Below are 15,905 nucleotides of genomic sequence, written 5' to 3'. Positions count from 1 at the left end.
AATGGAGGCAGATGAACAAGAGCCGCAAGGAGTTTGTTTATCCTTGTCTCGGACAAGTATTATCTGGCTCAGAATGCCATGTTTGTGATGCTCAGACATCATCTTTTGTTGGCTGCAATGCTCAATGCTTGGCCTGCGATAATGCAATCGATCAACTTACACTTCGTCATTGCTTCGATTGATTACTTGCATGCTTCGTTAACCTCTCTTTCCTGAGCTTCCAAGTTCCCATCAAGAGCAAACACATAGTCACCAATGAGAGCAGTGCAGGATGACATCTGATCAGGATATGCACTAATTTCTAATTTCTAATGAAAGAGCTAAATGGTGGATGGAATTACACGTGGGAAATTTTAGAGGTGATCTAATGTGACACCTAATCAATCATACATTGAAAAAAAAGAAGATATTTTTATTCCCAAGATATCTCTCTATAAACAAAGTAAATGTTTCATCATCTTCACTTTTTTGTTATTTTTTCCCTCCTCCTCGTGCTTCTTCTTTTATTATTTTTTCCTTCTTCGTTGGTCAAGTGACGAGCGATGTCGAACAACGTAGTGACGAAGAGGGTCGACGTAGTTAGGATTCCGACGGATGAAATAAGAGGTTGTGAAAATAAGAATATGATTGAAAAGTAAGAGACTGTAAATAGTAAAAAATATTTTTTTTATTTTTTTAAGGATTATCAATAGTAAGAGGATCGCCAATAACAAATTAAATTTTAATATTTTGAGTCACAAACAATTACCTATTGACATTTTTATCATAGAGATTTTTATATTATTCGATTCAAAGTACAACCCAAAACCTACTTCTATTATAGTACGATATAAGCTGTAATCCAAAACCAAATCCTATCTTAGTGGCAAAATGACAACTCCATAGATTAACGCGTTCATTTCTCTATGATAATGATTCTCTGACTGTCGTCCAAAACTTGTTTGAATCACATAGATTGAGTTTTAGCTCTTGCATTACTTTCTTTTCCCTACTTCATGTTTTCTCTCCTTCTCTGGGAACTGTTATCGTTGTGTTGCACTGTGCTCCTAAAGATTCCTACTGTAAAGTTCTTTATTGAGGAGGAAAAGAAGAGCCTGCTGCTTTTTAGGCAGTCCTAATAACAGTCGTAAAACATCAATGCTTTGCACACTCCTTGTGCAACACAAAGGATGTGAGACCAGGTGGGGCAGTGTTCATTCAGCCTTATAGTTATCATGATTTTGGAGTAAAGAACCAAGAGAGCTTTCTTTGTCATCCAATCTTGAGACAATGGTTTAAGTTTCCTTGGTGATGTTAGTGTGTTGTTGTGCTGTAACAAAAGCAACAACAGTAACAATAAGTCATAATGTCTCAACTATTTGAGGTCAACTCAGCATTTGCATATTCTGCACCAAAGATCAGTCTCTCCATCTCAGCACTTTCTTTCATGTGCTGTTGAGTTACTTCATTAGATCGTATGGCTTTAGGGAACACTTTGGGTAGAGGAGCTGAAGGAAATCACTGCTTTGTCTCGCAGGAACAAACACTGCATGGATAATAAAGGAGCAGCAGTGGCATTTTAAGTTAAAGAAGAAGAAATCTCTGACATGGTCGTTCCAAGCTTTGCTGTTCCTTGTATCATTGCACTGTTGTGCTCTGAGCTAGGAGACAACACAAGTGCCTCCTTCCTGCTGTCTAGATCAAAGAAGGCCATGCCTCTTCATTAGAAAGCATATGTTTCCCCAAGTTTACTCCCACACATCATCTGATTCACCCTTTTCCGGTCATCTTAAAACCATTGTTACACACTGATATATATATTACATGAAAATTTTCATCTTTTTTAGTCCGAATTGGCTGGTTAGCGATCTTACACGTAGGTGTGTTTGTTGATGGAAAGGTGGCTTCATCATACTATGTCTGCATGGATGTGGGCAGTTATCCTCTCTTCCACATGCTCTTCCTTTCCTTTCCACTTTTCCTCAGTCGTGATACTCTTTTGCCTTTTGCTTTCTGCAAGTAAATGTATACTACTGCAATTATAATCTTTCCAACATTATATGATTGATCAGCAAAAGTAGGAGATCGATTAGCATTTATTGGATTCACACAGCAAATTCCCTGCAATTCAAGCTATATACATATATATATATATATATATACATATAATCCTTAGAATACTTGTGAATTAAACAGGCTGATGGCAACAAGTAAATCATTTATTAATTTTAAATAAAATAAATTTGTTTTTTTTATAATGAATAAGTGGTAAAAAGGAGAAAATAAATTATATATATATATATATAAAGAATTTATTAACTATTAAGTATCCGCTTTTTGCGTCGTCGTCTCGCGTCACTATAAAGCACCAACGGCGGGCGTTCATTCCTCCAAAACGGTTCCGAGCCGTCTGATCGTGACGCCATGATGAAGCGCGAATCGTGGCGGACGTCCGCCGGATCGCTGGCAGGCAAGGAGGCGAGGCGGAACCGGAAGAACTCCCTTGACCCCGACGACTTCCGCGACGTCTTCGGCGGGCCGCCAAAGAGCGTCCTTCTCCGCCGCTTCGCCGGAGACCTCTCCGCCTACCGCAGAACCCGACCCTCGCCACTCTCCGACGAGGTGTTACAGCCATCGGCGGGGACAAGGAGGACGTGGGTGAGGACGGAGACGGGGTTCTACGACGACATATTCGGATCGCACGGCGACCTCCGGTCGGCGAGAGGGTCGAGATCGAAGTCCAGCGAGTCGCCGTCGATCTTGAGCTCGGAGCACGTGAGCCCTTCGATCCGCGGCGATTCCACACCCGCGGACGTCGTGCTTTCTTCTTCTCTCGCTTACAAGCTCCGGTGCGTATTCGTGTAGATCTACAGTTAGCACAAGGTTATACCGGGACATGCTCTCTGATTCTTTTGAGACTTCTCCATAAGCAGACCGATCGCAGCACCAAGATGCCATAAATCTTCGTCTCCGCTGTCAGCAAACTCCAGAGAAGATCACAGCAACAGGAGCTCGATCACCATGCAGCGCCCTTCACGTTCCTTCTGCAACTTGTTCGCGCAGCAATCATGCTTCTCGTACCGTGAGACCTCCAACCTTGAAGCCAGCTTCCGCGGGCGCCATGAGAAGCCTCTGCGGTGTGACAGCTCCGCGACAGAGTCACCGGCATCGGGAATGTCCTCTGTTATCTTCGACCACCCGTTGCTGGCCGAAGCAGAAGCCGAAGCAGAAGCAGAAGCAGAGGATGTGATGATGGAGGAGGAAGCCGCAGAGTGTTCCTTCAGCATAGAAGTCGGTGGCCACGACATGCAAGAAAGCATCGATGAAGCCATTGCATGGGCCAAAGAGAAGTTCTGGAATTAATCAGACGCTGAACTACTCTTCTCCAAGAAAACTGAAGATCGAAGCTGTGCTTGTGGAGTTCCCAAACAAAACTGGTCAGTGTAATGCATTTAGCAGGGCTTAATGGACTCTTTGTAGTGCAGTAAACATCAGTTCTGTTCTCGGGCTCAAGCACATAAATTCACATAGTAATATTCATATAAACATGTCTTCCAGATTAGTGGAAAAAGTACCATTGAAATTGGTGAGAGATATTTTTTATATTACTTGAAAAAAATAAAAATAGAAGATATATTTTAAGAAGAAAAAAATAAAATAAAAATGAGACTTATTCAGAAAAATCACTCATAATAATTTGATAAAAATTTATCAAATTATATTAAGAGTAAAAAAATAAAGAGTTTAAAAAAAAATCAGATCAAGCATTTTTATATAATATTGTGTATGTTATATCACAAATGTAATTAGCATTCATGTTATTGGAATTACATGCACCCATTCACGTTAATAAAAAATAAAAAAATAATTTTTTTTATGTGGGTATGAAATGAAAAAACATGTATTTCTGGCTCATCCTCATACTCCAACGACATCCATATATATAAACTAATAAAACTAATTGATTTAGTAAAAAATCTTGATAGATAATCGTAATGTCTTAAGTCGAACTTTACTTTTTATAAATAATAAAATTATAAAAAATATATATTGATTAAATTTGAACCATATTTTTTATAAATATATTTATATAAAATATCATCGTTACATATTATTTATTATTTTTAGAAGATTAAAAAGAGCAATAAAATAATAGCCCCTCGTAGCACCACAAGTAACCTATCATATTGAGTGGATATCCAAAATACCACAAGCCTTATCACCTACAACGTATATATCGACGAGTGGAGAAGGCGCCACATCTTTCCCCCGACAAACTCCCAAAACCCAACCCCTTTTTCCTACCATCAGTTTCCATACAATTTGTTCTATGATTATTATTATTATTATTTATGAGAAAAGATTTCCTCCTCTCTCTCTCTCGTCTCTCTCTCTCTCTCTTGTTTTGGGGGGAGAAGAAAGAACAAGTCTATCTCAACTTCTTCTGGTACTGCTCTGTCCACAACTACCACCGGGCCTTATCCGTCATCAATTTGAGGCCTCCCGTTCTCTTTTTGGAGTTGAATTAGGGTTTCGCAGGTTCGTCGGAACCCTTGTGTTCGTTAAGTTCCGGTGATAATCGGACATCCTTTCGTTCAAGATTCGAACTCTGTTGTGTTGTTTTGGCCGTTTGAGCGGCGATCGAAAGATGCGATTTTTGTGTTAGTTTGGTGGGAAACGTATGTTTGTGTAGCTTTCTTGTGAAGCAATGGCGTCTCCTGCTTCCCTTGCGTCGCTGGGAAGCGCGAGGCCCGTCTCCTCCCCGGGTGTCTTCGAGGTCTCTTCCTCGGCTGTCACTGTTCGGAGGATTCATGTCGTTTCTAGTATTAGATTTAGTAGCTTCTACGGGTCGATGCAGTGGCGTGTTGCTCGAGGTCGATTTTGTAAGTGTATGGTGACCACCAATTTGATCGAGGAGAGGGGAATTCCGGTCTCTTCCGAGTCCACATTCAAGGTTAGTAATAGCAGTGTTAGCAGAAACGATGATGCCGATCTCATCCTCAAGCCTCCTCTGAAGCCGGTGCTCAGAGCGCCCCCCAATGGTCAATTAGATCCTTCGAACTCGGCCTCCTCTAATTGGTCATCCGACAAGGCTGTTCGTGAGAAGCCGGCGGCCCCAATGGAAGACAGCGAGGAAATGATGGAATCTCTTGGTGAGGTTTTAGATAAGGTGGAAAAACTTGAAACTGCGAATGCGGTCAAATTTGGTGGCAAAGATAGCAGGGACACTGGTGTGTCCAATGGCAGCTCCAAATCTGGTAGGCCGGCGAATGCAACTTTGGCGACAAGGAATTCGAATACAACTAAGAGTGTTTGGCGGAGGGGGAACCCTGTGGCTAGTGTGCAAAACGCAGTTAAAGAACCAGCAAAGGTCAAGGAGGAAGAGGAGAAAAATTCCTCTACAACCACAGTGACAAATACGTCGGGAGCTCCTCCGATTGCACCTTTGAAGCCTCAGATGCCTTCACCAGCCAGGCCAAAGTTGCAAGCAAAGTCTCCAGTTTCTCCACCTACCATTCCTGCAGCCAAGACGCCTGATGTCCAGAGGCAAAGGAAACCGATTCTTATAGATAAATTTTCATCCAAGAAACCAGGTATTGATCCAATTGCCGCTGAGGCGATATTAGCAACCCCTTTGAAGCCAGCAAAAGGGCCCCCACCAACCAAAGCCAAAGATGATCGTCGTAAGAAATCAAGTTCCACGGGAAGTTTGCGCAGACGTATGGTGGATGATGGGAAGATATCCGAGGAGGAAGCCTCGGAGCTTAACGTGCCGATCCCCGGGGTTACAGAGCCAAGGAAAGGAAGGAAATGGAGTAAAGCAAGCCGTAAAGCTGCAAGACTGCAAGCAGCTAAAGCTGCAGAACCTGTTAAAGTCGAGATCCTTGAGGTGGGTAAAGAGGGCATGTTGACTGAGGAGTTGGCATATAACTTGGCTGTCAGCGGAGCAGATATTCTTGCATTTTTGTACACAAGGGGAGTTAGGCCTAATGCAGTCCAGACGCTTGATAAAGACATTGTCAAGATGATATGCAAAGAATATGATGTGGAAGTAATCGAAGTTGATCCAGTTAGAGTGGAAGAGATGGCAAAGAAGAAGGAAGTTCTCGATGAAGAGGACTTGGACATGTTAGAAGACAGGCCTCCTGTTATTACAATCATGGGGCATGTGGATCATGGAAAGGTATCAGTTTTTTTTTTCTTTTGTAAGCTACTCGAAGAGTTAAATCCTTGTACAAATAGACCTTTAATTTCTTTGTTTGGTAATCTTGATTCACAGACGACACTACTGGACTATATTCGAAAGAGCAGGGTAATTTCTGAATCTTTATATTGCATGTTTATCTGTATCAAATTTCTTAGTGATGGGCTCAAGTGTCTTGCAAACCAGTCATAGACAAAATATTCTCCATGTATCTATCACAGCTCTTGAAATATTTCAGTCTGACTCATGATTACAGGTGGTAGCATCAGAGGCAGGTGGAATAACTCAAGGTATCGGAGCATACAAGGTTCTTGTGCCAGTCGATGGAAAGCCTCGACCATGTGTCTTTCTTGATACCCCAGGGCACGAGGTATTTGTTTTTTGTTCCTTTTATTCTGCCATCGGAATTTTCAGCTGATATTCCCTTTTGGTTTTAGGACCTCTAGATGGTCTCGGTTTTAGGTATAAAGTAAATTTTGTACTTTTGAGAATAAAGTTATATTGTGCTGACTACTTAACTGAGTGTTACTGGTGAGTTATTCAATGCAACTAACTCCTAGTCTAAAATTCAAACAGGCTTTTGGTGCAATGAGGGCACGTGGAGCGAGAGTGACTGACATTGTCATCATTGTAGTGGCTGCTGATGATGGAGTCCGCCCACAGACTAATGAAGCAATAGCTCATGCAAAGGCAGCTGGGGTGCCTATTGTCATTGCTATCAATAAGGCATGTTAGTTCAGTCATGCTACATGTTGTTCGTATCTGGCATGCAAATAGCTAATCATGCATGTTCATTCTGTGGATTCAGATAGATAAGGATGGAGCAAATCCTGAAAGAGCTATGCAAGAGCTTTCTTCTGTTGGCCTTATGCCAGAATTATGGGGCGGTGACATCCCTATGGTTCAGGTTCCTCCCTCTCCCCCTTAAAAATAATAATAACCATTCATTTTTCATGATTCTTAAGAATGTTTCGTGGTCTCCTGAATCAGATCAGTGCTCTTAAGGGAGAGAATGTTGATGAACTGTTGGAAACTGTGATGCTTGTGGCAGAGGTATAAGGTTTGGTCTCAGATTTAAAGTTTGTTCTCTCGGTGAATTCAGTACCTGATTCAGATCTTTCATAATTTGAAGCTGCAAGAATTGAAAGCCAACCCAAAAAGAAATGCTAAAGGCACTGTCATAGAAGCAGGTCTGGATAAAGCAAAGGGAGCCGTTGCTACACTTATTGTGCAAAATGGAACCCTTAAGAAGGGTGATGTTGTTGTGTGTGGTGCAGCTTTTGGAAAGGTTCGTATTCAACTCGTTACTCAACAATTAAGGGATCTTCCTAGGAAAAAAAATGGAAATGACTATTTACCAGCCTTTTTATACACATTACCAATGTTTTATCTCGAAATTTTGTATCATGCAATGGTCTTGGTATCTTTCCCTTTCTGATATCTTGCCAATGTTCCACGCCAATTTTTCTCATGAGCAGGTGCGTGCTATGTTTGATGACAGAGGAGGTCGTGTTGATGAAGCGGGACCATCAATGGCTGTGCAGGTTTTTGTTTCTTATACATCTGTATCGTTTGTCCTACTCTTAATATGTTTGAGATATTTACATCACTCAACCAGAATAACTTTATGAACGAGTGAACAAGCTAGTTTGATTTGTCCATGCATATGGGGTGTTTAGCTCGTCCCTTAGAAATGCATTGCATACATAACAATGATGTTAAGCATCGGTTTGCTCGAAATTGATTGTGAGGACTTCTTCCCCATCATGGTAAGTGAGAACAAAAAAGAAAAAGATTTACACAATATAGAGTAGTTTCCATTCAGCATCATTTTTTTTCTTGCAAATAGTTACCATATTCAATTAGATAAGCTTTTTTTCTTGTTTTCCTATATCACCTTTTTGTCTCCTCACTGCACTTGACACTCGTATGTGTCTCCAAATCTCATGTCCATATTCACCCAAAACTTAGATGGGGAACTCATTAATTCTAGTCTAGAGTGCCATTTTTACCTAAATTATTAGTCCAGTCTTGTGCAAAATTCAGATGTCCAGTTAATTTGAAGACCATCTCACGTATGCTGGCTTATGTCCAGCTGTTGCATATGCACATGCTATGCATCGTTTGGAAAACCTTGTGATGAGGATATGATTCTGTGACAGACTTTTATTTGCGTCAAAATGTCTTAGAAGCTACTACTTTGACAATTCTTTATATTGAAAAATGCTGGATTTGAAAACTGATTAAAAGTGATATGTTGTTGGAACTTGGAGCTTAATGAAGTAATTGATGCTTAAAAAAAAAATGCTGAATAACTTGACCATAATGGGAACAACTTGAATCAGAAAAATTATTTTCTCCGCATCTAGTAATTTGCACCATACAAAGTAGTTTTTATCCTTGAACAAACTGCTCAACACAAAAGAACAACTAGTGAATTATACACAATGGGATTTTGAGGTACGGCCTTTTTATAATCTCAAAGGATATGTGCATCATAAACTATAATGTGATGTCATGATCTAGTTGTCCTGACTCTCGATATTGTTTTGCTTATTTCTTAACTGCTCTCTCATGCCTTTCCTTCCTCACTTTGAATGTTCAAATTCATAGGTCATTGGTCTCGGTAGTGTTCCTATTGCTGGTGATGAATTTGAGGTTGTTGAATCCCTCGATGTTGCACGTCAAACGGCAGAAGCATGTGCAGAATCATTACAGGCTGCACGGATATCTGCTAAGGCAGGGGAAACGAAGGTCACCCTGTCTTCCATTGCTTCTGCTGTTGCATCAGGAAAGCAGTCTGGTTTAGATGTGCACCAGTTGAATATTATTCTAAAGGTTGATGTTCAGGTAAGATGTCTCCAGATGCATGTTATCTTGGATGTCATATCCAGCACATTGTTTGTACAGGACTCATTTCTGTAAGATTGAATGTTTTCATACATAATAGGGTTCAATTGAAGCTGTCAGACAAGCTCTTCAAGTGCTCCCTCGAGATAATGTCAATTTGAAGTTCCTCCTCCAAGCTCCAGGGGAGGTTAGCACCAGTGATGTTGATCTGGCTGTCGCTTCTGAGGCCATTATATTTGGTTTCAATGTGAAAGCTCCTGGTTCAGTTAAGAGTTATGCAGACAAAAAGAACGTTGAGATACGGCTATATAGAGTCATATACGACCTTATTGATGACATGAGGAATGCAATGGAAGGGCTTCTAGAGCCTGTTGAGGTGAACATTTGACTATCATTAGATTCTTCCTTTTGCATGGATGCCTTGGAATCCTATGCTGACATTTTGTTTTAATCCTAATTATGTTTACAATCTTCTAGGAACAAGTCCCAATAGGAACAGCAGATGTTCGAGCAACATTTGGTAGTGGTAGCGGACGTGTTGCTGGATGCATGGTCACTGAAGGAAAGGTGGTGAAAGACTGTGGTGTTCGGGTTGTTCGAAACGGAAAGACAGTTCATACTGGCACAATTGATTCTCTTCGACGGGTGAAGGAAGATGTAAAGGAGGTAAGCCACAAACAGTTGATCATTGTATGGAGAACAGCTCAACATGATTCATTGTCTACTAATAATTCACAATATTACAGATAAAGCTACTACAAAAACTTGTATCAGGCATACCATGATTGTAGATGGTGCTCAATGTAATTTGAGCACCCAAAATCTTACAAGTTCATGGCCATTAATTTATTTCTGTAGTAAATCTTATTCAGGAAAACGAAAGGAACTCTATTCTAAAATAATTGATGTGTTGTTATTTTATTGCATTCATGCTTTTTAATACATCTTTCCCAATATGGAATATGGTTTTGCTCAAGGAACTTTAGCATGTATATCTAATATGGAACTAGTACAAAGTAGCAAGAGTTTCCTGTTGTATTGCTTCATAAAAAATTCCTAGACCAAACATGAATCAAACTAGTAAATCTCTTTTGATGAACAACTTCTTCTGTTTATGTTACTATTATAACTTGGAAGCACCAGATCTTCGATAATGTTTCCTGAGTTTATAATACATAGAAAGTATAGATGCTTCTTGTTAGCTTAAGACCTAATGAACTTTGTTGCTGTGCAATTTTTTAATGAATCATTCTTTCATTATGTGATGTAGATTTTGGCACACAAGTTTTCCCAAATGCACCTCAGCTTTTGTTACTCACTCATGACCATGTTTTCTATCTCAAACTTAGTGAGCCTTCTTTCTGGTATCCAGGTTGGTGCTGGGCTCGAGTGTGGTATTAGTGTTAATGATTTTGATGATTGGGAAGCTGGAGATGTTATTGAGGCCTTCAATACAGTGAAAAAGCGACGGACACTTGAAGAAGCATCAGCCACAGTCACAGCTGCATTAGTTGGAGCTGGAATTGAGCTGTGAAGCAGGAAAAGACGGCTACAACCAGTCAGAGGGTTGAGCAAGCGATGTGCGGTGAATCTGATATTCTCAAATTGTGGTGTCCTGTAAAGCATCCAACGGGTGGTGGTTCAAAACAACTTCAGACTAATTAAGCTTTGGGTAGGTTCGATTACTCGTCACATCTTCATTTGATCTTGGAAGATGCTCGGGTCATCTGCCATATAAGCTATTGTAAAATGAATCTCAGCTGTCTTTTTTCCCCTTTTTTTTTTGTTTTGTAGAGAAGGGCACTTCACTTTTTAGTGATTCAATTACTTGTAACAGATATAGTCGGAACACAGTTTTATCTTTTTATAATTCAATTGCCCTCTCACGACAAGTCAACGCTGCCCTGAGTTTATTTGATGCCCGGTGTATGAAACCGTACCTAAAGGGAAAATAATGTCATAATGCCTATATTTTTGCATATACGTTCTGTATATGAAATTATGTTCCCAGTGTGTTTTTGCATGCGTTTTTCTTGTTGTGATACTCATTTAGCTTATAGTGAATCTCAAATCAGTTTCAAGATGGTTGAGTAATCTCAGCAGGGAAGATTGTGATAGACTCGGTTAAGGTAAAATATGCAAATGCTGCACAGGAAGAGAAGAGTAAATTCAATTCAAGGAAGGGGAAGATTAACATTATTCACTTGATGAATTCCTATGGTAAAACAATCCACTTCCCAACAAAAATTCCAAGTTAAAAACAGAGATGCACTCAGAGGTGAAGCAGTATTCATGTCATATAGTGTTCCTATCGTTTTAGGACTGTTGGTTCGTCCAGCCGACTTAGCAAGAATCGATACGTGGATTGCTCCCGGTTTGGATGATTTGCTCCGACCCATTAAAATTGATTCGCATCGACCCGTTAAACGTGAGAGCTCTCCCTCTGAACATAAGTGTATCTCGTCTGACACTGTCACTTCCCGTCGCTCATTGCCTAAGATTTTTCGCCATAAATGATACCTAAAGTTACTAAGCCACATGCATTATCAAAGACCAATTTGGGTGTTAAAACCCACAGAAATCAAAACATATATATATATATATATATATAGAGTAGCAAGATCGATCCACATTGATTGATCTAATAACCTACCTCTTTGACCTCTACATGCATATGCTAATGTACTATGGTCGTTCACTACACAACTGAGAGAGACAAGACGGTGTGACATCCATTCACTTGGTTTGTACGAGCTTGTATCATTAGCCCAATCATTTCCTTGGGTCCAAGCCATCATGGCCGGCGAGCATTCTGTACTTGTCCTTGCGCGTCAAGTTGGTGCACTCGAACCCAATCGTTCGCCCGATCGCCTGCTGGATGTGATTGGCCACATCGTACTTGGATTTCTGCCCGCCCGGTACCTTCGCCAAGAAATCCAACCCGTAGGAAGGGCGGGGATTCATGAGGAAGAAGAAGGAATCCAAGCACTTGTGCCCCCGCACGGTGGTGCCGTAGAACATGCTCCCATCGTTGGTGACGGCGACCGGCACGATGTCCTCGGCGATCTCCGCAAACAACGGGCTGAACCGGAGCAGGTACGGCTCCCGGCAGGTGGTGCCCTCCGGGCACACCACCAGGTCGCCGTGGCCCAGCGACGACCGCATCCTCGCACCGTCCTCGAAGCGGTCCCGACTCAGTCGGATGGTCGGGATCGGCGAGATCAGCTCCGACAGTCTACTGACGCTGTACGTGACGGCTGTTACCTTCCGCCGGAGGGCGGTTGATATGATCACGGGGTCGACGAGCGTCCGATGGTTGCAGACGAACAATGTGTGGCTCCTGCTGCGTGTGGCGGCGTCGGATCGGGGCTCGTGGAATTGGGCCCTGATGCGAACGCCGGTGGCGGCGGTGCACAGGAGGCACAGCTTGTAGGGGGAGGAAAGGCCCACGAGGATCCTTAACGTGACCAATACGACTCCGAAAGGTATCCACAGGAGAACGATGAGAGAATCCAACGGCGTAGGTAGCGCCACCAGACGACCGTCGTGGAAGATCAACGGCTTCGGGTACTCGCTTCTTGGCACGGGTTGGGCTGCGTCCTGTGGTGTGATGCAGTATCGTTCCTGCGATGGGGGAGACACGTCAACGATCGGCTGAGGTGTGTGTGTGCGTGCGTGTGTCCATTGCGGGAAGCACGTACATCACTCCCATCGCCAACCGAGCACGTCGAAGCGAAGCAAACCTACAAACGGTGAGTGTACGTACCGCGCACAAGGACATGAAGGGCTGATCTCTGTCCTTCCCGCACAGTCCAACGTCGATCACCTCGGCACCTGCCATGGCCGCGTGGAGAGCTTCGAGCCGCCGGGAGCCAGACATGAAGCCGCCCGGGGACGTCAAGCCCAGGAAGAACCCCTGGAACGCCCTCAGCTCCGTGCCGAGCACGCCGTCGACGTCCAGGTACTCCCTGGAGAACGGCTCCGCCATGATCCTCGGGCACGAGGTGATCACGTACCGTTTGCCACCGCAGCCGGCGAAGACACGGTACGCGCTGCGCCGGAGGTTCTCCAGGTAGAACTTGGGGAGGGTGGCCTTCGCGGCCGCCTGGAGATTGACCACCCTGAGGCCCGCTGTGGCGACGAAGATCATCACGCGAAGAGCGACGCACTCGAGGCCGGCGAGCTCCAAGAGCCGCACGAGGGGGGCGAGGAGGAGCAACGCGAGGGCCCGGACGGGACCGCCGGCTTCCAGGGACACCAGCATGAAGTACGGGAAGAGGCTGCTGGAGATGAGAAGAGCTCCCTCGAACTCCGCGGCGATGCTGCGGTTCTCTTTCCAATGACGAGGAGAAGGTGCAATCGGAGACATGACCCGCCTAAGAGAACCAAGGAAACAGTTTCAGCATTGTAGGCATCTTATAGAGAGCGAAGGCATCGGCCGAAGGATACCGTAGGCGGGCATGGATGGGAGGGGTTTCACGAGCCACGAGGTGAGAGCGAGGGAGAGGCACTCGTACTTGTCCCGACGCTGGCCATGCAGAAATTGGGGTCTTCTTGATCCATTATAAGGAGCAAAGAGGGTAGAAGAACAGGTGGTAGTATCACAAGCATTCACACATAAATCGTCCAGGGAAACACAATGTATGTGTTTTACCACCGGTCATGCTCAAAAGATGAGGTTCTTCAATCCTCAGTCACACAAAATACAATGGATGTTGTTGGATAAAGGCATCCGTGTTTGATGAAAAGGGTAGCAGCAACAAGGAGCAACACACAGGAGCAGATACAGAGCCGGCCTTCGTGGAAGGGTTTCTCACAGATATCAAATCATACCAAGTGACTCGTTGACCACCTTATGGTGTGGCAATCATAATCTCGCCAGCAAAATAGAAGTAAAAACTGGGAAGAACAGTTACAATCGGCAAGACAACATCAGCTCTAGTTTTAACTTGGAGCCAATCAAGTTTAGCCCCCTTTTGCTTCTGTTTTTGAAGTAGAATCTATCGTTTCATTCAGGATTCTCATTCCTTGCTTACACTGCAAAAATCGACTACATTAACTTCCATAGCCATCGAAGCTAAGTCAATAAGTATTGATCCCAGCAACCAGGGAATGCCCAAAGAGTGATTTTAAATGGCTAATGATCTTCTCAGAATCCAATTCTGATGCCAACATTGCTTACGTCTGCTATTATACTCTTCTCAACCCAGCTAAGATAGTGAGGCTTTCAGCCTGTTGTGACTCCTCGCTCTTCGAGGACCACATCCTATTGATACCAGCACTTCCATCAAGGCCTCTGGCTTTTGTTAAGCACACACTAAAGATGAGTCAAAGAGGAAAAGCAGTAGGGTCTTGCAAAGACCTTGACCTCCAAATCAATTGTTGCGTGCAGACTGAACTCTCAGGCAAAAACATTTTGGCCCAACATAATGATCAAAATCAATTAATGATAGGCAAGTGGTAATCAGCATCAAATGAGGAGGTACAGATGAAACTAACAGGACACCGGCAGCTGATGGTATCATAGCGTTTGAAGGACCACAGTGGCCCGAAGTTGCCAGCCAAGGAAAGAATAAAGCAACTCTAATCACCAAACTTCACCATAGTCAAGAATGCAAATAACAAATGGGAATAAAATTAAAAGAAACTGAAAATAGTAAAAGAGTAATGCTATTCAAGTGTAGCATAGAGAGTGGTTAAGGTACCTCAAAACATGCAGTTGGAACCCGAGCCCGAGGAAAAGATGGTTTGAAGTCGTGCTTGTTCACGGCAAAGAACAAAGTTCATGGAGATGAGCTAAAAAAAAGTTAATGGAAACTTGACAAGAATAAAGTTTGAGAATTATCTTAATTTCTATTGTTATATACAGGTGCAATCTATATACAACAACAATAATAATAACAAAATCGTAAATATCAATCATTCGGTATAATTTATATATCATAATCTACTGAACTTTGCAATAAGAATATTCACCAGTTTGGGATGTTTTCATACCAAAGCATCGTGTCTTTAAAACGAGGCCTATGTTAACCCACCGCAAATGCAATGAATAATGTGAAGATTAAGACTGATGCCATGATAGCAACCCTCAAGTACTGATTTCCATTAAAAGGGTAACAAGCAACACGCATAATAAATTTGTCCAAAGACCTTCTTCACGGTCAATATCAATAACACTAGTATAACAAATTAATAATTACCATCTTTAATAAGGTCACTTCATTGCGACATAAATGACCAAGGTTGAATTATAGAAAAACTTATCTTAAATCACTGAGATGACCCTCACCAAATCCAGCATTGATGGGAGTCTCATGGGGTTTGTTTTTTACTAGGTTAGCAACTGAATGTACATGTTTCCGATTGCTCTTATCGATCTTGTCTGAATGGGAGAACAAAAACTTAGAATCTTGATATTGATAATGACATGAACAGGCCTAAGTTTATCGTGAAATGATTTTTGCAAATATCAAATGGAACAGTCAAGTTGGAAAGTCCACCAAAATATTTTCATGGAAGCTTAAAGTTAAAGCTTAATTTTGTAAACATAAAAGAAGGTTAGAAAATGAAGATAAAACTATTGGAATAAAAAGAGAAAATTACTAAAAAGAAACATCAAGGGAAAACATAGCTGAATAAGTCTAAGTTGATACTCTACGAAACCATTGGTTCCACACATTAAATTCTTAAATCAATGATGAGAAAAGAACCACCCAAATTGAGGAGGATACCTCTACATGTAGAAGAGCTTCAACTTAATAATTATTTTATATCCTAGTAATCTAATCCTTATAGTGCTCAATGATTCAACATCCCTAATAAAAGAACCCAAATCAGAGTCGTACATAAAACTACGAGTCACCACATC

General features: G+C 42.2%; 3 protein-coding genes across 3 annotated transcripts; 2 read left to right on the top strand and 1 right to left on the bottom strand.

Annotated features, from left to right (window-relative positions):
* Positions 1-2,387: 2,387 nt before the first annotated feature.
* LOC135633114 (uncharacterized) lies at positions 2,388-3,449 on the top strand. The gene is made up of 2 exons (XM_065142223.1): positions 2,388-2,828; positions 2,913-3,449. Exons 1-2 carry the CDS (start codon positions 2,404-2,406, stop codon positions 3,340-3,342), a joined length of 855 nt encoding a protein of 284 aa, XP_064998295.1. The 5' UTR covers positions 2,388-2,403; the 3' UTR covers positions 3,343-3,449.
* An 868-nt stretch (positions 3,450-4,317) lies between these two features.
* LOC135633397 (translation initiation factor IF-2, chloroplastic-like) lies at positions 4,318-11,013 on the top strand. The gene is made up of 12 exons (XM_065142805.1): positions 4,318-6,163; positions 6,260-6,292; positions 6,441-6,554; positions 6,761-6,910; positions 6,993-7,091; positions 7,175-7,237; positions 7,317-7,472; positions 7,663-7,728; positions 8,798-9,034; positions 9,135-9,410; positions 9,512-9,700; positions 10,407-11,013. Exons 1-12 carry the CDS (start codon positions 4,688-4,690, stop codon positions 10,566-10,568), a joined length of 3,021 nt encoding a protein of 1,006 aa, XP_064998877.1. The 5' UTR covers positions 4,318-4,687; the 3' UTR covers positions 10,569-11,013.
* A 716-nt stretch (positions 11,014-11,729) lies between these two features.
* On the bottom strand, positions 11,730-13,513 carry LOC135632978 (glycerol-3-phosphate acyltransferase RAM2-like). Its single transcript, XM_065141939.1, has 2 exons — positions 12,801-13,513; positions 11,730-12,658 (listed from the first exon to the last, which is right to left on the bottom strand). Exons 1-2 carry the CDS (start codon positions 13,401-13,403, stop codon positions 11,807-11,809), a joined length of 1,455 nt encoding a protein of 484 aa, XP_064998011.1. The 5' UTR covers positions 13,404-13,513; the 3' UTR covers positions 11,730-11,806.
* Between the last annotated feature and the right edge of the window lie 2,392 nt (positions 13,514-15,905).

This window comes from Musa acuminata, chromosome BXJ3-3 (assembly GCF_036884655.1).
Source record: "Musa acuminata AAA Group cultivar baxijiao chromosome BXJ3-3, Cavendish_Baxijiao_AAA, whole genome shotgun sequence".
In the NCBI taxonomy this organism is placed as follows: Eukaryota; Viridiplantae; Streptophyta; class Magnoliopsida; order Zingiberales; family Musaceae; genus Musa; species Musa acuminata.
Note: the sequence above shows the minus strand (reverse complement) of the source record. Positions and strands in the feature narration are given on the sequence as shown.

Bases quoted from the DNA above. Each gene is read 5' to 3' on its own strand.
- LOC135633114 (XM_065142223.1), top strand. From the start codon at position 2,404: ATGATGAAGCGCGAATCGTGGCGGACGTCCGCCGGATCGCTGGCAGGC. The intron at 2,829-2,912 runs GTGCGTATTCGT...CTCCATAAGCAG, and splicing joins TCTCTCGCTTACAAGCTCCG to ACCGATCGCAGCACCAAGAT.
- LOC135633397 (XM_065142805.1), top strand. From the start codon at position 4,688: ATGGCGTCTCCTGCTTCCCTTGCGTCGCTGGGAAGCGCGAGGCCCGTC. The intron at 6,164-6,259 runs GTATCAGTTTTT...CTTGATTCACAG, and splicing joins GGCATGTGGATCATGGAAAG to ACGACACTACTGGACTATAT. The intron at 7,238-7,316 runs GTATAAGGTTTG...CATAATTTGAAG, and splicing joins CTGTGATGCTTGTGGCAGAG to CTGCAAGAATTGAAAGCCAA.
- LOC135632978 (XM_065141939.1), bottom strand. From the start codon at position 13,403: ATGTCTCCGATTGCACCTTCTCCTCGTCATTGGAAAGAGAACCGCAGC. The intron at 12,659-12,800 runs GTACGTACACTC...CCCCCATCGCAG, and splicing joins CCTTCATGTCCTTGTGCGCG to GAACGATACTGCATCACACC.